We start from the raw sequence: 23,137 nt of genomic DNA, 5'->3' as shown, positions 1-23,137 counted from the left end.
TTTTTTTTTGCTGAAAGGAAAACAAAAGTCTATTATTTTACACGTTGATCATATTCTAATTTGAGACAAAACCTTGACAGGAATTGCCCTGGTTGAAGCCCGGAGGCCTTTAAAAAAAAGCATTAATTCTGCATGAATGGGCAATAATCAAAAGTCACTGAAAGGAGGTGCGTTGTCGGCAGCTTTATTTGAACATAAAAGGCTAGTTTGTGGAGCCACTGACGCATCACGCAAACTTGGCGTGTTGTTCTTCATCAAACGGGGAATGACAAGCAAGTTGTGATTGAACTGATCAAAGCACTATATTTGCTGATACGCAATAAACTTTAGTAGTGAAACCGTGTCACGCTTGATTAAGTTACTTACTTTTTCATAGAAAACATGCTCGTCGCGATATAACTACACGTGCACTAGCAAAGTAACCAAGGGGATGCGTCTCGCACTCGTCGCGAGCGGACGTGTTAATTGCTGCTGTGAATCTTTGCTTTTTTTAATACTTATTTTAATTGTGATTGGTTGCTTGCCATTCCTTGTCACTCTTAAGAAGTGTTTACCTGAGGACTCCACCCAGTGGGCGGTCTTAGAAGAGGACAGCTAGGCTTCGCCACCTCCGTTGCCGGGGATCGAACCGGGGTGGGGGAATTAGAAAGCCGCCACACGCACCGCTGGACCACGATCGCTTGACTGCAGTAGGCGAAACTTGGGGAGACAAGGAATAGAGACGTCACCGTGACTACGCGCACCTGCTACGAAACCTTGCTACGCTTTACATCTTCGCGCGCATCGGCTACGACCTATTGCTACGCAGCGCGACAATCATCGGTGGCATTACCTACGTCAGGACATAGTGCGCACGGCACGCGACCAACGAGCGCTATCGGTGAGTCATAACGCTACGAGTACATCGGCGCGGCGACAATAATAACAGCTTTCGGCAGCCCGTCTTTCTTTGTTCACTTGTTAATTATTTAACTAAAAAAAAAATATATATGAACAGCAAAATGGCTACGCAAACCACACCTATTGCTTGTGCCGGTTGTCACAACATCATTGGGGACCAGCCGGGCCAGCGCTTCTTACAATGCCTGGCTTGTACGGACATATATGACTTGGTGTGTGCTAATATCACAAAGGACCTATATGACACGCTGACGACAGAACGGAGAAAAACATGGATATGCCCGGGCTGCGTCTGTCGACAGGCAAAGAGAGGAGACAACACAAATACACCAATACGAACATCCGACTTCAGTTTCAATCATACCGTACACACAGCGCATGTTGATGAATCCATGGATTGCAGTTTCTTGAATCACTCGACAAGATCGCACGTCACGTTCCGTCGCCCACAGCCACAGAATAATGCCCAGGATGACTCTGTGTGTCTAGATAATATCAGAGTTCTAGTTAGGGAGGAGCTACAAGACTACCTGGATGAACGCCTAATAAGTTTAATTGGCAAAGCAGTCGAAAACCAGATTGCGCCACTAGTACAGTCAGTGGCGCAATTGAAAACCAGAGTGACGACTGTTGAAGAAAGAGTGGCAGCCCTTGAAGAGAGATTGAATTCGTTAGTGACTTATAGAGACAGCAACCCCGTTGCCACCTACGCGTCCGTTACTGAAAAACCGAGAACGCAGTCTCCGCCAAGCTGCGACGCAACTCGTAAGTCTGTACCACCTTCAACGGAAAAGAAAGCCTCTGAAAAGGCGTTACTGCCGCCAATAACTGGTCAGATTGGTCAGATTCCTCATAGCCTGGACAGTGGTAGGTATGCGGAGACGTTAGCAGAACCGGCGAGTTCAGACGCGGGGGGCGAGGAGCGAGGTAAATCTCAGATACGCCCGCGAAAACAACTGGAGGTTAAGAGAGGCACAGCTCTCCCTGGAACTACGTGCCCGCTGAAAGCTTCGGAGAGGTGCCGTTACATTCACTTGTTTTATGTAAAAGTGGGCACAACTAACGATCAAGTACAGGCTTATCTTTCCGAGATCTGTGGGGAAGACGTTTGCACAGTCGAGACACTAAAGGCAAAAGGAAATTATGCATCATTCAAACTCACTGTTCCACTGAAGTATGTTGAGCGGGTGTTGGACCCCGCTTACTGGGCGGAAGATATATGCATAAAACCCTGGAAGCAGAATTTTCGTAACTTTCGGAACAAAAGCACGGGCGAATCATAAAACCAATTTCATACTACACGCCTACTATCAGAACGTAAGAGGACTGCGGAGTAAGCTAACGGAATGGAGAGTTAATTTGACGCTCGCAATGGACAAACTGTGCTTGCTAGCCATAACTGAAACAAATTTGAATGAATCGGTAGAAGACGCAGAACTATGTCCAGGAGACTGGAAGGTGTTGCGCCGTGACCGAGGTGATGGACGTAGTGGCGGCGGAGTACTTCTGGCAGCGCGTCCACCGATCATTCTCGAGCGCGTGCCACAATTCGAAACGCCTTCCGGAGAAGACCTATGGGCACGGTTTCAAATTGACGGGGAATACGTTTACGTGTGTGTCGTATATATACCTCCGAATGTTACCGATAGCGTTTATACGGAATGGTTTGAGAGTGTGGAAAGTGTCAGTGAAAAGGTTAAAAGCACGAAAATACTGTTGTTAGGCGTGTTAGAATGTATTGTCCTCATATAATTTGGTAGCATCATGTGTAGAGCCCTTACACTATGCCCGTAGCTTTTCATGTCTATGCATGTAGTCTATGGTTTAACTCTCTTCCATTCTGTCAGCCATAGCGATAGGATCTATTTTTAGATTCATTAATTTTTCTAATATATATTATTACCATTTGACGATTGCAAGCTGTACGTTATTCTGAGAAATAAAAGGACCGCTTCAATATTACGTGAGTTATCATTCCAACGTCTTCAGCCGGCCCCTCGCTCCCATCTCTGTGTCACGCGGTACAGACGCACTGCTAAGACCCAAGGATCTTCAACAGTTTATGTGCCCAGCCCGACAGGTAAATCAAATCCGTTTTCATCCTACGTCTGTATTATCGGCGTGACCTGGAATTACGCGCTGAGCAACCTACCAACATGCCACCGCATGGTGATGAGGTTATTGATAATGTTACACCACCGGTTGCGAACACGCTGGGTGCTTCGACGACAGCGACAAGTACGTCGACGCTAATGTTGGGTGGCGCAGGCGTGATGGAGAAGCTTGAGGGTGCTGGCAATTTTCTAAGTTGGAAATTCACTATGAAAATGATGCTCACACTGGAAGGATTGTGGGACCTCATTGTGAGATTGGATGATACGCCGCTCACGGGCTCTGATGTCGTGCGCGATCAGCGCACGCTGGCCCGTTTGTGCTTAGGCTTAAAACCTGGGTTGTACCAATATGTTCGAGACGCCAAATCAGCAAAAGACGCTTGGAAGAAGTTGTCCGACGTTTTTGAGGATCGCGGCCTGTATAGGCGCGTACTACTCTTAAGACAGCTGCACCGTATTGAATTTTCGCACTTTAGTTCAATGTCTTCATATATTGAGAAAGTTATGTCTCTTGTACACCAGTTGTCAGACATAGAGAAGACCGTTGAAGACGAAGAAATTGCAGAAATACTGTTAAGTGGATTGCCACCAGAATATGACTCGCTTGTTAGTAACCTAGAGACCCTGTGTTTGACATCCAAACTTTCTAGCGAGGTAGTGAGAACTAGGCTGTTACAAGGAGAGCAGAGGAAGGACTCCATGAATGCGTCTTCGACTTCGACTACTTCAGCGTTTGTAAGCAAGAAACAGATCACATGCAAATATTGTGGGAAACCAGGACATGTGAAGGCTAAATGCTTTAAGCTGCGACGTGAGAAGATGGCGAAGAAGAGGGACAACAAGGATCAACATGCCTCTGCCTACCTAGCCCATGCTGCTGCCGCTGAATTGTTTTTGGACTCGGGTTCATCAAATCACTTAGTGAAGGACAAGGAGTTACTGTGCAATCTTAAGGACACTAGTGCGCAATCAATATCAACAGCAAATAAACAACAGATGACCAGTACGAGCGCAGGAGAGCTGAACCTCGTTATGAACAATAAGGTTAGACAAATTAAAAATGTTATGTTTGTCCCCAGTCTGTCTGTAAATCTCTTGAGTGTTTCTAAATTATGTCAAAATGGTTTCATTATTGAATTTAATGCTGATGGTTGTTTCATATATGATGAAAATAGTAGAACTTCTGGCAATTATTTAGCAAAAGCAAACTGTACTAATGGCATTTATAAATTAGAGGGTTCTGTATGTAAAGGTAACTTGCCCAATAGGATGCACTCTTTGCTCCTGCAAGAGAGGCAGGAGACACCGAGCGCAGCAGTCGCTACCTCTGCGGCGGCAAATTTGTTTCATTGCCGTCTAGGCCACTTGAACATTGCAGGTATGAATAGCTTGAGAAAGCATGTGTGTGGTGTCGTGTTTCAGGGTGATGCTTATGACAAGTGTGAAGCTTGTCTTAAGGGGAAGATGGCCACCAAGCCTTTCCCTAAAGCCAGCTCAAGCAGGACTACCCAACCGCTGCAGCTCATACATAGTGACGTTTGTGGACCATTACCAGAGGCAAGCTGGGGTGGGGCGCGTTACCTGGTCACCTTTACCGATGACTTCACAAGGAAGACCTTTGGATACCTCATGAAGAACAAATCGCAGGTAATGTCCCATTTTGTTCAATTTAAAGCCTTAGTGGAAAAGCAACTAAATTTGCCTATTAAATGCTTACGTTCAGATAATGGTAAAGAATACTGTAATTTAAATTTTACTGAGTATTTGCAAAAACATGGTATAATTCACCAAACCACAGTTCCTTATTCGTCTTCCCAGAATGGTACGGCGGAGAGAGCATTTCGTACTTTATTTGAAAAAGCGCGCTGCATGTTACAGCATGCGTCCTTGGAAAAGCGTTTTTGGGGAGAGGCCATCATGGCAGCCATATATTTAAAAAATAGGTCTCCCACAACTGCTTTGTCCGGACGCATTCCTGAAGAAGTTTGGTCTGGGTCTAAGGTGGACCTCAGCCATCTCAGGGTGTTTGGCTGTATGGCTTATTCGCTTGTTCCTAAAAATAAAAGGGATAAGCTAGACGCTAAGGGGAAGGAGTATATATTTGTAGGTTACAGTGAGACTTCTAAGGGATATCGACTAGCTGATCCCTTATGTCCTACTAAGGTGATTATCTCTCGAAATGTAGCATTTATTGAGAACAAGTTCAGAGGTTCCTATCCTCAACCTTCAGAAGCTGACAGCGAAGAGCAAATAAATATTTTTAACTTTGACTGTGATACAACAAAACAGAACTGTGATAAAAATATTAATGAATTTAATCCTAATAATAATGAATTAAATTTTAATAATGATCAATTATGTGTAAGTGATAGTGAAAGTAATGATATTAACGGAGATAATATTTCAATTTCAGATGGCGTGTACTGTACTGGGAGTGAGGACGAGTCCGAACCCGCTGGTTTGTCTGCAAGCGAGGACGAGCTCGACCCCGCTGGGCTGCCTGCAAGGGAGCCAAGCTCCGAGCCTCTAACTTCGCCATGCGAGACTACAGCTCGGGATGGTGCCGCGACTGGTCCTGCGACTGTCGCTTCGCACACTGGTCGTCCAATCCGCTCTACACGTAACGTACAACCTCCGAGATTTTCCGACTATGATATGACTGATAACAGTTTTATGGTCTTTGAAAATCCTTTTATCTCCGAACCACTTACATACAACGAGGCGGTGAATTCAGCTCATAGTAAGGAGTGGCTGGAGGCCATGACGCGTGAGTACGACGCACTAGTTGCCAACAATGTGTGGGAGCTAGTGGATAGACCCGTAGATAAAAATATAGTTAAATGCAAATGGGTATACAAAGTAAAATATGATGCATCTGGTAAATTTGACCGTTTCAAAGCTCGTCTAGTTGCCAAAGGTTTTACTCAATGTAAAGGTATTGATTATAAGGAGACTTTTTCACCCGTCGTACGTCATTCTACTATGCGAATTTTGTTCTCAATTGCTAATCAATTTAATTTAAATATAGACCATTTAGATGTCGCCACAGCCTTTTTAAATGGCGATTTGAATGAAACTATATTTATGGAGCAACCAATAGGTTTTTGTGATAAAGATCCTAATAAAGTTTGCTTGCTTAAGAAAAGTATTTATGGCCTAAAACAGGCGAGCAGGATGTGGAATTGTAAAATACACAATTTATTATGTAAACACAACTTTGTTCAATCTAAATGCGAACCGTGTGTCTATATGAGATGTTCTGGTAATGATATTGTAATAATTGCTTTATACGTAGACGATTTTTATGTATTTTACAGTCCAAACAGCTCTAATAAAAGTTTGTTGGTTTCAGTTCTTGAAAAAGAATTTAATGTAAAGAACCTAGGAGAATTAAAGAGCTGTTTAGGTATTAATGTCACTAGGGATAGAGTTAAAGGCATTTTAAAACTCGACCAAAGTGAATATATACGTAAATTGCTTGTTCGCTTTAATATGCAAAATTGTAAGGCCGTATCTACACCAATGGAGGTCAACTGTAAGCTACTGAAATCTAAAAATATTGATAGTTTACAGGATGACATTTACAACTATCGTCAGCTGCTTGGATGCCTGATGTATCTGTCCGTCTGTACGCGACCAGATATATCTTATGCATGCAGTCAGCTGAGCCAGTTCAATAACTGCTTCGATAGGACTCATTGGCTGGTAGCTAAAAGGATTCTGCGTTATTTGGCAGGAACGATTCAGTACTCTTTATGTTATCATAAAAGTAAGAATTGGTTTTTAAATGCCTTTACTGACGCGGACTGGGCCAATGATGTGACCGATAGGAAAAGTTATACTGGTTTTGTCATTAAACTCGGAAATGATACGGTCAATTGGGAAGCTCGTAAGCAAAAGTGCGTGGCATTATCATCATGTGAATCGGAATACTTAGCTATAAGCGATGTATGTAAAGATGTCACATTTATTCAAAATTTACTTTCTGAAATTTTACCTACACAAAGTCAGGAAATTCAATATGTTGTTTATAATGATAACCAGTCCGCACAAAGATTGTTGCATGTTAATGAATATTGTCATAAGCGTACGAAGCATATAGACTTAAGGTTTCATTATGTCAAGGATCTTATCAATAAGAAATTGATTGATGTTAAGTACATGCCTACTGACAAAATGCTCGCAGATGTTTTAACTAAACCGTTATCCAAGGTCAAGCACGAGCGTTTTGTCACAGTAATGAATTTGATATAAGCATTTGTATTGTACTCTTTTGAATGTAGAGTCACATAGAGGAATGCCTTATCAAATGTAGAGTCACATAGAAATATGGTAGAGTCACTTAATGTAGAGTTTTTTTTGTGATTGTTTTATATTCTGCATTTGGTTATTTGCATTGAGTACAATAAGGGGAAGTGTTAGAATGTATTGTCCTCATATAATTTGGTAGCATCATGTGTAGAGCCCTTACACTATGCCCGTAGCTTTTCATGTCTATGCATGTAGTCTATGGTTTAACTCTCTTCCATTCTGTCAGCCATAGCGATAGGATCTATTTTTAGATTCATTAATTTTTCTAATATATATTATTACCATTTGACGATTGCAAGCTGTACGTTATTCTGAGAAATAAAAGGACCGCTTCAATATTACGTGAGTTATCATTCCAACGTCTTCAGCCGGCCCCTCGCTCCCATCTCTGTGTCACGCGGTACAGACGCACTGCTAAGACCCAAGGATCTTCAACAAGGCGATTTAAATTACCATAGTGCTAGCACAAATACTTTGTTGTTGTACGATTGTTTCTTAAATAGGTGTGACCTTAGTCAATATAATAATGTAAATAATAAGAATGAAAGAATCCTAGACGCGGTGCTTACGAGTCCGGAGTTGAGTGAGAGAGTGGAGGTTCGGAGTGCGGAGCCGGGGGAAGAATTATCGGTAATTGATGGACATCACCCACCACTATTCATTCGCGTCGAATACAAGCTTCGTAAGTCTTTAATCACGTTACCACCTTCAAATATCCCTATTGGTAAGGATTGGGTCTTCCCGAAGGGAGACTATGCAGCAGTATATGAATTAATTAAAAATACAGCTTGGGATAATTTATTTGCCACGAAAGATCCAAATTTAGCAGTCGAAATGTTTAATGACGCAATATATGATATATTTAACACATGCATTCCAATGAAAATTCGAAAGCCTTCGTCGACTAGGGCATATCCCGTTTTTTATACTAAAGGAATAATTCACGACATTAAGCTAAAATATGAGTATCACCGTATGTGGAAAAAGAGTGGAAATAGTAAATATCTTGACCAGTTTAAATCTATGCGAACAAATTTGAAAAAAGATATTAAGATGGCCTATGAAACTTACGTCAGAAATATATCGAGTGAATTAAGTAGTCAACCTGCAAAATTTTGGCAATATGTCAATAGTTTACGTTGTCATGGAGGAATCGAGACCAAAATCTATCACGGCGAAAAAGAATGTCAAGGAGCGGATATGGCAACCGCTTTTGCAAAACATTTCCAGTCTGTGTTTCTCCCAGATCCACCAATTCTCGAAGCAACCGCAGCGGACGCATTGAGTACGGCACACTCGAGGCGTGTGGCAGTAGAAGCCTTCAGTTCAGAGGAAATAAGGGGAGCTGTTAAACGGTTAAGACCTAATACGAGCGCGGGACCCGATGCCATACCACCCTTCGTAATTAAGGCATGTGTAGATTGCATAGTTAAACCTATAACATATATATTTAATATAATACTCAAAGCTGGCGTATATCCTAAATCGTGGAAAGAATCTCGGGTAACCCCAATTCCTAAATCGGGTTCAAAACTCCAAGTAGAGAATTACAGACCGGTAGCGATATTATGCTCTTTAGCTAAGGTATTTGAAATAGCATTACATGCTCGCATATTACCGCAGTGTTTACCACATATTACATCCGCGCAACACGCCTTTTTACCCAAACGTTCGGTAACTACAAATCTAGTTTCACTTGTAAACCTAATGTCAAAAGAACTAGACAATAGGAAACAAGTTGACGTAGTGTATCTGGATTTCCAAAAAGCGTTCGATAGAGTAGACAACGACGTTCTTTTGATTAAACTGAGTAGTATGGGCTTTGTACCACAGCTGCTCAAGGTATTTGCTAGTTACTTATCGGAGAGGAGGCAGTTCGTAAAATACGGACCGTACCAATCAGAGCCGTACAACACACTCTCCGGCATAAGCCAAGGGTCGAACCTAGGGCCGTTGCTTTTTAATATTTTAATTAATGACCTGCCTAATCATGTAGAATGCTCTGAAATAATGATGTTTGCGGATGATGTCAAATTAGTAAAAGTTATAAGTTCCGAAAAAGACTGCATAGACCTTCAAAATGATATCAACTCGGTATATAGATGGAGTATACTAAACAAACTCAATTTTAATATTTCAAAATGCGAAATGATGAGCTTTACTCGGTCGTCTGTACCGCTTAATCACAGATATACCTTGGGCGGAGACGCAATAATGAGGGTCGCCACGGTTCGCGATCTAGGAGTTCTGTTCGACTCGCAACTTAGTTTCCGAGAACATACCCTGAGCGTGGCCAAAAGAGCAGCACAAAAGTTAGGATTTGTGTTACGCAATTCCCAACATATGACATCGGCGGCGGTTAGAGCCCTTTACGCGGCCTTGGTTCGGAGTGGGTTAGAATCAAATGCCACAGTCTGGAACCCACACGAAGCAAAATATAGCCTAGTATTGGAGAAAGTACAAAGAAAGTACTTGCGAAGTTTGTACAAGAAGCAATTCACGAATTACCCTTATCTATATCCTACGCTATTCCTCCTGGGCGTACTCGGGTACGAGTCTCTGGAAGTAAGGCGATATCTAGCGGTAGTTAAGTTTGCATTAGGTATCATACGCAACAAAATAGAGTGTACGGGTCTGGTCGAAGAAGTGGTTAGACTGTACGCTCCCAACGCGCGGTCCCGCCTGCGCTCAGCGCCTCTCCTGGCATGCCCGCCGGCGCGCACCGCGCTGCAGCGACACGCGCCGCTCTCGACCGCACTCTCTGTGCTCAACTCCGTACTCAATGAAGACCCGCAAGGAGATCTGTTTCACTCTACATGGTATTGTTTTATTGAAAAATGTAAGAGATTAATAGAAAAATCCTAATCCTAATGTGGCTACTGCTACTGCTATTACATGTTTGTTAGAGATAGTTTTATGTATAATGTTTGACATAGTATATTAATATTTGTGACGCTTTGGCTTGTTAGCTGTAAGTTACAGATGTATATTGAAATAAACAAATAAACAAATAAACCAAGTTGACCGAATCACTGTTAGTGGATTGTAGAATTTCTAGGCGCGGCTAGTGAGCCGCGGCTATATCTAATGTGGAGCAATGATTTATAACTCAAGATAGGTTATAGGCGTTCCAAAATTGAAGCGCAAAGCATGTGACAAATTGGACAAGTTGCCTTTAGTCGCGGCTGGACAAGCGAGAAATGTGCACGTGCTAACGAGCTCCCAGCACACCGAAAGAGAAAGAGACCAGCTTATGTTTAACAACGAGTGTGACAAAGATGGATGGAATAAGAAAATTAATCAAAAATAACAGATTTCTTCGTAGGCACAGAAATAAATATGGAAGTATTTTTTGTGTTCCTCAAGTATGAGTGTAACCTATCTATGGTTATATAATTGATGTGGAGTGCCACATTTACATTGTAGCGCTTACTAATAAATGCCATAAGGAGTAAGGCCTTACTTGTTACATAGCAACTAGCAAACAGATTTTGTATATACTAACACCTTTTGTACTCACTTTCATGCAATAAAAAATTATGATTATGATTACCGTCCGGGCGTCACCGTATGTAAGGTCGCATTCCGTTCTTAAATATGTCGATTAGTTTGTTACTATTTTATAAATAACTGCAGCATCGATGATATAAAAAAAACCGGCCAAGTGCGAGTCGGACTCGCGCACGGAGGGTTCCGCACCATCAACAAAAAATAGAGCAAAACAAGCAAAAAACACAAGCAAAAAAACGGTCACCCATCCAAGTACTGACCCCGCCCGACGTTGCTTAACTTCGGTCAAAAATCACGTTTGTTGTATGGGAGCCCCACGTATTATTTTATTCTGTTTTTAGTATTTGTTGTTATAGCGGGAACAGAAATACATCATCTGTGAAAATTTCAACTGTCTAGCTATCACGGTTCGTGAGATACAGCCTGGTGACAGACGGACGGACGGACGGACGGACGGACGGACGGACAGCGGAGTCTTAGTAATAGGGTCCCGTTTTTACCCTTTGGGTACGGAACCCTAAAAAAGCACTAAACCTGTTATCTTCAGTAGGTATCTACATCCCCAAAACCAATAGCAGATTAAAATAATATCAGAGCCGTTACTTAATAAAATAATTTCATCATAATACGCAACTTAATCAGTAATAACGTCATTTCAATTGTTTTCTCAGTACCCACTACTTCAACTCATTTTGAAATTTCATCCCTAATGTAGTTCCATTTAACTCCGGTTCTTCTTATTTTAAATTAGACAGCTTCTCTTATCTTTGTGATCCAACATCACTACATAGTATAAAACAAAGTGTATTCTTAGATCTTTAAAACTACGCAACGGATTTTGATGCGGTTTTTTTTATAATAGATAGTCATTCAAGAGGAAGGTTTATGTATAATTTGTTAACCCGTGCGAAGCCGGGACGGGCCGCTAGTTATATATATACTTTACCGGCAATGTAAGATGAAAAGGCTCAACCAGAACCCCTTTTCCAATTTGCACGGCTTGTAAATCGCACATAATGTATCTTTTCACCGAATGCTGATACGATGAACGTATCTAAAGGAACTATTCCTGGCAAATATACGATACGTGATTATTTTACGTGACCGTTCTTAGCCTTTAGTTTACGACTCCCATCCTGTCACGTGTCGAACCTGTTACACAATAAATTCAAACATTTACGACTACATAGGCCAATTTTAATGAAATTTGCAATAGTACCTACTAGCAAATTTGTCTCGCTCTTTGATATCACTGGGACTGTATATGAGCAAGATGCAATAAGTTTCGCAATATCACAGTCTAGTGAGTGTGTCACATACAGTGTCTTTCTAAAACAGTAGATCTCTGCTCATAAATTTGTATAAGGTTCATGTAAGGAAACTTATTTACGACGTCAGTACCGTAAAACGGGGTGAGTAGGTTTCGCGGGGAGAGGTGGGTTATGAATGGGGAGAGATGGTTTGAGAGGGGAGTGAGAAGGGTTTTAAGGCTACTGCTACAAAAATAATGTATTCCAATTTAAAATGGAGCTATAGTAATACGCATAATAAAAAAAAATCGATCAAACAATCTTCCAAAATCGCCTTTGTATGAAAACCCCTCTCACCCCAAATACGAGGTACTACGGGGTGAGGTGGGTTTTCCTCTTTATCGTCAAAGTTATGAAATGGAACTACCCAAAATAAAATAAAAACTAAAATACCAACGTCCGGAACACTTACACCATTCAGTTTTCATATGTAAAAATAAAATGTTATCGAGGTTTGAATTTCAGTTTTGACCCTACTCACCCCATTTTACGGTACTCAGTAGTGAAGCCCTCTCGTTCAGAAGCGAAAAAATAAGGGATTGTGAAACTGTCAGACTGCTATGGGAGATGGTTTATGGTAGACTGACTTTGTCAAAGTAAGTAAGATACTACTACGTAGTACGAATGCAAAAATAAAGCTTTTAAGCTCCTGCTTAAAAGCAGCTGCAGGAGCTTTTAAATTAAGCAGATCGCTTATGTACCTATGTCTATGCAATAAAGTTTCTACCTATTAACAGTGACACGAAAGTATTCATTAAGTAGATTCTATTGCAACAACATTAAAAAAATGTCGTGTTGTTATCATCGCGTGATAAATGTTTTGACGGTTATGTTTTTATTTATTATGAATATCCTAGCAGTTAGTAGTGAGCTAGTGACCATGCCTAACAAGTAAGTAAGTAAATATTCTTTATTGAAATGAAATATATTTATTTGTAAAGAAATGTGTATATATAAATGATCTTATTCTATAGTCAGTGTCTCCATTTTCAGCCTATTACAGACATACAAATTAAATAACCTTACAACTATATTTACAGAACTTATTATATCTATATTTACATTATTGCTTCATTGCGAAATGGCATAATTGTTCCGAATTGTTGTAATACATTTTTTCTAAACACCATCTAAATAATTTTGATTTAATTTGATGATGATTTAATAATACTGATTTAATAATTTTGATTAAACGTATAATTATTGCACCAATAATTATACGTTTACAAGCTTATTTGTTATGTGTTTGTTGCATTAAGTAATTTTGATTAAACGTATAATTATTGCACCAATAATTATACGTTTACAAACTTATTTGTTATGTGTTTGTTGCATTAAGTAATTTGTTAGTTATTGTGTTTATTTTGTACATAAGTATATTGTAATACTTTGATACACTTTCTTTAGATTGGTTCGATTATTTAAATATAGCGGCAACGTTATTTTTCTCAGCTTACTGAGAAATCAAGTTGAGTCAACATCCACTTTCATTTTACGGCGGCACACATCATCTCTAATATTGACCCTTTTGGGTTAGTTGTTTGCATAATTTTACCATAAATAGGTCACGGGAATAATGCTGGGATTTCATTATACCCTTGTTAAAATGAATTAGTGCACCACAGTTCACGCAAGGTTTAATAAATTATATTTTTTTAGGTTATTTGTAGATAAATAAATTGGAATGATTCATAGTAGTATAACTTGTTTTATTTTCAGACCATATTTTGCAAAACATTGTTTTTGTAACTAAAATGTCTGAAAAGTCATTTGGTTTAGCTCTGAATAAGCACCGTGAAAACTGATAGCCTATTACTAAAATAGCCCCAAAAATCCTTCTTTTGTAACTCGTATTTTGAAACGAATAAAAGGCCGAAAGCACAATTATCGAGAGACTTTTGTTAAAAAGACGCCGTGAAATTTATCGTAAAATCTACGTCAAACTACAAGGTAAGTGGGGCATTGGGGAAACGTCGAGCATTACGCATTTATTTCGGACGACGTGAAGTTGAAGAAAATTGTCAGATAACAAACGACCCTCAAAGACCAGCCTGCACAATGGTTACGTCCTCCCCTGCCCCATAGGACTACGAGCTTAGCAAAATGAATGTCGGTCTTTAACCACATCTCTTCGTATACCGTAAAACGGGGTCACCAGAAATCGCGGGGTGAATAGAGAAAATTTCTGAACTTTCCTTTACATTGTTATATTTAAAAACTAGACTACCATTGCCAATTCTTTTGAGGTACAATTATAGTAGAATATTCAATCTTTAATCTGGTAACACGAATCAAGCATGAAGTTGATCACAAGTAATAAATATTTCAATTTGAAATGAGGCCTTGTGAAAGTATGATATATTGCCTGTGCAAACTTTGATATAGCAGTGAAATACAGGTTAGTTATTGTGTTATTTATAGTGTATTAAGTAAACCAGTTCTTCTAGTGTTAAAATAATGAAAGATAACAGCGATTTTCCTTATTAATTAAAGATAAATATGCAAAAAACAAATCATAACCGTTTTTACTTCCCAACGGGGTAAATAGACACGACAACAGGGTGAAGAGACACGCCATATGGGGTCAACAGACACGTCATATGGGGTGAAAGGACACGACTGAGGGGTGAAGAGTAACGAATGGGGGTGAATGGAAATATTTATGCTAGGGTTGTCAAAATGTATTTAATCCATTTTTTTTAATTGTAATTGTACTATAAAGTATAAAATTGAGTAATATTTCATATATTATAGTATTTAATATGAGTTTTGAATTTGAACACTTTTTTAAGATATTTTATCATGCCTATAATTGATTTTGATTTTATGTATTATGATATCACTGCTCCTTAAATAATAGGTAGGTACTTAAAGAATACGCTTCTAGTGTAAGCTAAGTTTATTTTTTTTCATACAATTCTCATAAGTGATTTATTGAAAGTCAGTTTATTTATTTACTTTTTTCGTAATAAAAATCTATTTTAAGTTTGTGACAACCCTGACTGTTTTTTGTAATCACCCCATATGACGTGTCTATCGACCCCGTTTTACGTATATGTCGAAATCGGGTAGTTTTTCTTCATTTTCTCTAAAATAAGCGGGATGAAATTAAAAATACGTATACAGAATTGAAGAACTAAGCAAGACTCAAATAATGATGTCAAAATTATTACTTTTATCATTTGGATTATTAGTGAAAATCGTCCTTGAAGTTGAAAATCGTGTCTATTCACCCCGTTTTACGGTACCTATTTATGGGTACTTGAACTTATTTTCCGTTCTCTTTTGTTTTTGTTTCCCGTGATATAACGTATGTCGATGGTCGAGCACGCGCGAACAAGCGACCGCTGAGGAAAAATAAACTATTTATTAACTACAACGTGAAAAACAATAACCGTAGTCAAGGGGAAAAGGGCGGATAAAATAATAGCGAAGAACAAACATCCAACTTGGCGGGGATCAAGTAGCAAGCGTGTTACATAGAATATTTAATAGAGCTATTAAGTTTCTTAAACGTCCAAAGTTTTAATCTCGCGCCGTCGCGCTCAAACAAACCGTTTACGCGCTACGAGGCGCCGTAGACACCTCTACGGCGCGTAACACATTTACATAAAGAGGACGTAGTTTAGGGTAAAAGATCCAATCCACAAAAATCTGTTAGTCAAATTTGAACTTTCTGTCAAACGGAAAAGTTGTTCATTTAAATGACAAATTTTAGAGGATGGATCTTTTACGCTAAACTACGTCCAAGATACCTGTGGGGCCTCCTCTCGTCTTCGTGTTCTTCCTTTAAGAACGACGGTTGCAAGCTGAACCTGCGTCGGAATTGATGTCGGCCCTTCATTGTGGAGTGGTCACTTAGCACATGTTTCGTGTTTGTCACAGGAGCGCGTGAGTAGCGGGCTCTCGGGCGGCGGTACGTGCGCGGCGCCGGGCGGTCGGGCGGCGAGTGTGCCGGGCCGTGCCTCCGTCCGCACCCGCCGTAATCTCGTGGAAGCATCAACGCATCCAATATGGACGGAGGCCTTTGTCACGGATTCGTGAAGCGACTTTCCAAAAAATCCATTATTTGTACATAATTGTTTTTGTGATGTACTTATAACTAGATAATAAACAAAAACATTAAGGTACTTAGTCATATTTTGACCAATGTGTATTAAAGGACATCGTTTAATCTCTCAGCAACATATTAAGTAAATATTCTTAATCGCATCAAAGTAAATACAGTCTATAAAATTATTAAATAACAATTGTAGGGATTGACAGGGCAAGCTATGATGGCGCCATCTGCTAAATACTTCGACCGGCCAACCCCATTGGCAATATGAAACAAAACTTTAACCAAGTTGTGCTTTTTCTGCTGAACCTACCTTATTATTTTTTCAGATAAACTTTATCAAACAGTACCCTTACCACGAGTTACTGACAATGTCAAATCTGACATAACATACGCTAACGTCTACGTAACTTACTTTCTATGCATCTCGCTCGTACTGACGTATTAGTGCGACCGAGATGTATAGAACGTAACTTATGTAGATTAGCGTATATGTCAGTGACAATGTCAGTGACTCGTGGTATGGGTATAGATACGAAATAAATACGAGATTTTACTGATATATGTTCAGTGTTTGCCCTTCAATTTTTTATTCGCTAATATACGGTTTGAATACATTTTTCAAGACATTGTTCCGCATCCAATGAGGTATCACACGTATTTTTAGGAGCAATATCTCTATTTTTCACCATTTTGAACTTGTTGACTTGACTAACAGGGATAACAAACACAAAAAAGGCCTTTTCGGGCAAGTCACTATTTACTTTCCCCTTTTTGTAATATAGCCTCCTCAGTAAATATTCGGAAAACAAGATCCGTTCTAGAGAAGAGAACGATACGATATGTACTACATACCAACTAGTTTAGAATTCAACTAGATATCTTTTGCAGCTCAATTCGGGCAACCAATGTCACTTTTATGTTAAATTATCGTTTTAAGATCGTTTCAAAATCGTTTTGAGATCTAAAAATACATAACGAGACGTTTTAGACATTGTGAAAATCATTTAAGAGTATCTCCAGAATCGCGGAAATGTCCAATTTGACAGGTTATATCTTAAAAATATCGTTACCTATCGTATCTTGGTGATATCTAAAAGATATCTAGTAGGTAGATGTCTATTTCAAAATCAGGATCGGGCCCCCTGCCATTTTAGTAGATGTAAAGAAATCGTAGCAATCCATTGACATAAAAAGTCAACTTGTCGGTCCCAAATAAATATTTTAAGTACGATTTGCGATTTACGCGGGCGTAAGGATATCCCGGGGGCGTAATAAAAGGATATAAATGCAAATGTTAACTCGTGCCATTTCTAAAACATAAAACGATAATTTAAGTGTTCATAATAATTCTTTGAATTATGGCTACCTACTTAATCCAGCCATGTACGCTGGCCATTAGGCAAAAAAAAACGATATTCATAAATATTACTCATGACAGTGGGTAAAACAAATTAAATTTTATATTAAGGGAAAAAATGGAAAAAGTTACGCTTCCGGCAGGACTTGAACCCGCATCCTCCATAATCCGTGTGTTGCTCTTATCCAATTGAACTACGGAAGCCTACCAGGACCTCGCAAATCTTTCCATTCCTTCCTTTATGCATACACGCCTTTGGGGTGGCGTATAGCGACTTTTTACTCCGCACTGTTTACTCCGCATTTTACCTCAGTAGCCTACGTATCTGTCTAGTTCTTTTTCGAGTTACAGAGGTTTGATAGTAAATAACTTCTAGGTGATACAACAAGACGCTTATTTTTAAGAGTTATAGAGGTCAAATTTTATTTTTGTATAATATTTCGTAACGAAAATTAGTATCACGTTAGTAAAGGATACACTTGTCTCCATTCTGTATAGTCGCGTTTGTGACATCTTGACTGTATCAAAGTCGAATGCGTAGGTAGGTATTTGACTATAGACAGAGGCAGGACAATCGCTTGCTAGTCATATAATAGTCATTTTGGAATACGAGTAGGTATATTAAACCTTACCTACTTATTAAAATCCTAAAAGTATTGTACCCCTATTCTTAATAGGTAAATATGTATCAACCTTTGTTAATTACGCGTCTGTGATTTAGAAACTTATAAAAGCTTAGAGATATGTATTCAAAATATTTATCCTATAAAACATACACACAACACACAACACACAGGTACCGATGAAGTTTACTGTCGAACATTATTTGTGATGCAAAACGGAATTCCAGAACATTAAACACTCCGTTATTAATTGCTTGTAAGTGAAACCACTTAAAGCGTGGGTGCGGCGTAGTTCGCCTGTTGCTGTTGTTACTCTGTCAAAACTACGATTAGATTTGTATATTTCGCCATTCTTAACAACTTGCATTCCAGGTCACAAATATTAGAGCTAGACGAATAAGTCTGCAACGATTTTGATAGCACATGCAGTGCAAGTTTATACGTCATCATTTCATAGAAGTTTGACATTTATAAAACAAAGGTACATTGTATTGGGGGAGTAGGTGAGTTAAATTGTAACGTTGCTGCAAGTTGGCTGCTATTTGTTGCAAAATTATAGTTTCCGTAGGTACCTGCGGTTTAATTAAGGACGTTTAGTTTGTAAACTAAGTTATCACAGCATCAGTTCATATCTATTATTTGTTGTTTTACCAGACAGTCAACTACAACATTAGCTAGAAATATGTGGGTAGGACCTTTACAGTTTTGTTATTATAGTTAAGTAGACGATTTCTGTAAAGAATATCAGTGATGAAACTGTATGAGATTAAGGTACACGTTTCAATAATTTAATACGCTCATATAAAAGTAACATATTTATTCTGACGCCTACTGGTTTGATTCGAAGAAGCCGTGATGCGTAATGAGAAAAACATTGGCAATATTGCTCACCAGTGACCCGGATGACTTGGTTACTTTTAAAAAACTTGAGCTCGTCAAATGAAACATCTTGCCTGAGTAGGTGTTCCAACTTCCATCGTTTGCCGTTCTTAGTCAACTTCGTATATATTATAAAAAGCGTTCTCGTTATCATAAAATACTCATCCAATATTTACGTACTGGAGGAATGAATCAATGACATAAAAATATTTTTAAGTTTAGTGATTTCATAAGTAAAAAGAAGAATGAAAGCAAATCAGAAAACGTATTTATTCAGGTTAGCTAGACTTCGGTCTTTTTATTTACAGCTTGCCAGTTATTCAGTGAATACACGCTATAATTGAATTTATAATGGCCACTTGATTGTGAATATAAATAAATTATGGCTCTTGATATCGTTGAAACAATAAATCGGAGCCTTTATGTTGAGATGCATTCGTTTGCATCTAAATTATATCAATTTGTGTTTACATGTACTTACATATATGTACGTAGGTACCTGATTCGCAAACCCTACTAATATTATAAATGTGAATGTTTGTATGTTTGTTCCTCAAACATAACTCAGGAAAGATACGTTTGCGCAAAACATTAAATTATAATGGCTTTTTTATTAAGTATATATTCTAATAAGATGTTTTCAGATAATATATGCAGGGATCCTACAAGCATTCTACCACGAAGTAGGTAGGTAGGCAGGAAGGCTTTATTTGCCCACCTTATAATACTAATTTAACCTGTATTTTGATTAAATATGCAAATTATCTAGTTACATGGGCAGAAAAAATCTAACTCTAAACCTGAGCAGAATAAATAATTAAGTCATTTTCTAATTCAGTATAAATACAGTACCTATTTGAGAAAAGGTTCGCACGTACGCAGTAAGGCTATACAAATAGCTGTGACCAGGCTTATTTTGGGGGTCGGCGTTGCAAACCAATATCGGAGGGAAGTGCGGGCGCCCTGGGATTGCAAATTAGCCAGCGGGGCGGAGAGCCAGGGCAGGTGCCCCCGGCCATGTGACCCATCAGACTACTAAGCACTAGATGGGATATTTGAGATTAATACACTGCTCATCATCCTTACAAGAGACACGGAGCGGTTTTATGATTTTACAGTACTATCAGCGAAACAGATTCACAGATTATTTCGTGTGTTCTAATAAGCGCGATTAAATGTATCATACTTATAACAAAACAATAACGAATTAGATACTTGGGAAGGTCAAGGCAACCTCCCCCTTCTAAAGACTTTAAGCTCTCGCGTTTTGTACACATATTTAAATTGCACAAACGGGTCCAGCTGTAGTCACGGAAAGACAGACGTCCTAGCAAATGTCAACGGAGATATAAATAAAACAACACTGAACTACCTCAGCTGAAACGTCGGAATTTAAGGTTTTCAATGAAACTATATCGCGGTAGACCCATTTGTGTAATTAAATATGAATCCAATTTTCTGTTGAAAAGTCACATGCATTAACAACTTTGTAAACACTGCTTGAAATACAAATTCGTGTTCATTAATCTTATTAACATGAGTACCTAATATTAGACTTTAAATCAAGCAGAATCTAGTGTTGGGTAATCTATAACAGACCCGCTCAACAAGTGAGTGTGCACTGAATTTTACAAGACAAACTTACAAAGAAATTTTCCCTTAGAAAGATAGAAAGTTGAGAAACGGGTTTCTGCGGACGACTTGGATAAACAAAGCTGCATTGTTTGTGGAAATCTTTAAAAAATAACGCTCTGTAATGGGATTGTGTTTGTTAGCCAGCTCGCGATCCGCGTGAATTGAATTACGTAACAGCTCTATTCGGTGAAAACAACGTTTCGATAAATCGAAATACCTAGTTCGATTTTTAAAATAAAGCTGAACGTAGCGAATGCTGTTTTTATTTAAAAAAATCGCGATCATTAGATTACATAGTTCAGGTATTATGCGTTAACCATTTTTAACGTTGTTATGGTTGTAAGCTGTTCTATTATTAGAGGTTACCTATCAGGATATAGTTTTTCATATACATATAGCTCATGAGAAAGTGCCCTCACAAACAATACTTGGATTCTCAAGATATGGTCGGCCGAGAATTTTATGTAGATAAAGGTTTAACAATCATAATATCATATCGTACTAGGCTGATCTCTCTTAAATGCTGCAAAAGAAATGATATAGTAGTATAGATGCCTATAGATTAATTGACAAGCAAACGCTGAATGTTTCTGAAAATATTCAATTCGTAATATGAATTAACTTACTAGAACAAATTAAATTATTTCCAGAAAATATTTTAATTTGTTATTATTTCAAGTAGTCACACTACTATATAAATTATAAACTGAAATAAATGTCATATACTAAGAAAAAGTGACCCAAGCCTCTAGTGCCCCAGGCTGCAGGAATCGAACCAGCGTCCTCTGCTATCGCGGCAGGTGCCTGTTACCTCTCGGCCACCGGGGGACAGCGGCATAGGTCGAATTTTTCCAAGCATATGCACTTCATACTGAAGGCTTATGGCGCCCCCTGGCCACCTCTTGCACAATGTTGACAATTAAACAGACCCAAATGTTATATTGCAGTAATCTATTGTAATTTGGAAGTGATTAAAGCCCCTAGTCGTAAAAGCCGGAAAACAGAAACAAAAGAGTAATGACACTGGGGATTGAGACAAGCCTGATAGATATAAATTATTCCTAATAGCAGTCTTACCGCTCAAGCGTTCCCATTTCCTATTTATTCGTTTCAGTGTTAAGAGTCCGTGTTACATTATCGCTCATTGACATTTTAAAATATCATTTTCCTATAAATAAATACCCAGAGCTTTTATTCAATACTTAGAGAAAAAAAAAATATTAAGAAATTTTTCATAAACGAGAAAATATAGTGTGAAAAACATATTGGTAAAAAGTTTTATAAGTATTTTTTTTTTCATTTACAATCAGACTAAGAGCCTTTGTACCTCAAATTTTTGACTATGATTAGAAAACCTCATTTTGTTTAAGCTCATTCTGTTTAATGAAATGGTTTTCTAAGCTCTGAGCTCTAAACTTCTAATAGGTATTACATTTATAGGGGAAGACAAATAATAAAAACGCAAATTTTACACAAATCAGCCTGGCCTACTCCAAGAATGCAAGTACCATAAAAGTTGTGTGTTTAGTAGGTAATTTTGCAACTGCAAAATGTACACGTTTTTAAATATTTGGAATTCTTGTTTTCCAATCGTAAAGGGACTCTTAAGAAACGATTATGTTCTTTGAGAACTTGAAACTTTTAAAGACTATCGCTTGTCGTTAGTTTAAATCGTTCTTTTACTTTTTCTTGGCGCTTTATTCCTTTGTCAGTTACAATCAACTTGCTGTTGATTAAATTGAATATTCTTTTTAAAACTCCACAGGAGGAGTCCGGGACACTTGTGCAGGACAGAATTAATAATAATATATATATATATATATATATATATATATGTATATATATATATATATATATATATATATATATATAATTAAATATAAAATGTACTAAATTTTTTTGCTAGCAGAGCTCGAGATGTGACACACATCATACCTACATCGTTTGGTGATAGGTGTTGGAATGCTGTAGGGCTAAGATGGTCGTTCTTTTATCATCTATCATCATGCCTGTCAAGTTCTAACAAGTATGTAAGTGTGTAAGTGACACATGCCATGACAAGTGATAAACAGCGACTATGATACCGCCGCTGATAAAATAAAACCTTTTGATTTAAACGTTTTTGATAAAATAACAAACACAATCTACCTATAAACATACCTACCTATAAACCAATTATAAAAAGAACACCCCATCCAACAAATCTGACTGCGGCATATACCTCATGACACTGGCGGCGTTACCTCTCTGTATCGCAAGGGAACTACGTTGAGAGAGGTACGCGCCAGTCCTGAGGGCCTACCGCAAACCACGTTCGACGTGTTGCATCTCTGTCGTACTTGTAAATTCGTACGTAAGTGTGACAGGGATGCAACACGTCGAACGTGGTTCGCGGTAGGCCCTCTGGGGTCCCCTGTGGTTTTAACCAGCCGCACCGA

General features: G+C 38.7%; 1 protein-coding gene across 1 annotated transcript in view; it reads right to left on the bottom strand.

The window, feature by feature from the left end:
- The window catches only part of LOC134648768 (ras-related protein Rap-2b), a 65,485-nt gene extending 49,376 nt beyond the window's left edge, over positions 1–16,109 (bottom strand). The window contains exon 1 of the mRNA XM_063503323.1: positions 15,901–16,109. Coding sequence (XP_063359393.1) covers positions 15,901–15,989 — 89 coding nt within the window. The 5' untranslated portion in view covers positions 15,990–16,109. The remainder of the gene's footprint in view (positions 1–15,900) is intronic.
- Between the last annotated feature and the right edge of the window lie 7,028 nt (positions 16,110–23,137).

The sequence above is a fragment of the Cydia amplana genome, chromosome 6, assembly GCF_948474715.1.
Source record: "Cydia amplana chromosome 6, ilCydAmpl1.1, whole genome shotgun sequence".
NCBI lineage: Eukaryota > Metazoa > Arthropoda > Insecta > Lepidoptera > Tortricidae > Cydia > Cydia amplana.
This window is presented reverse-complemented; position numbering and strand designations above follow the sequence as displayed.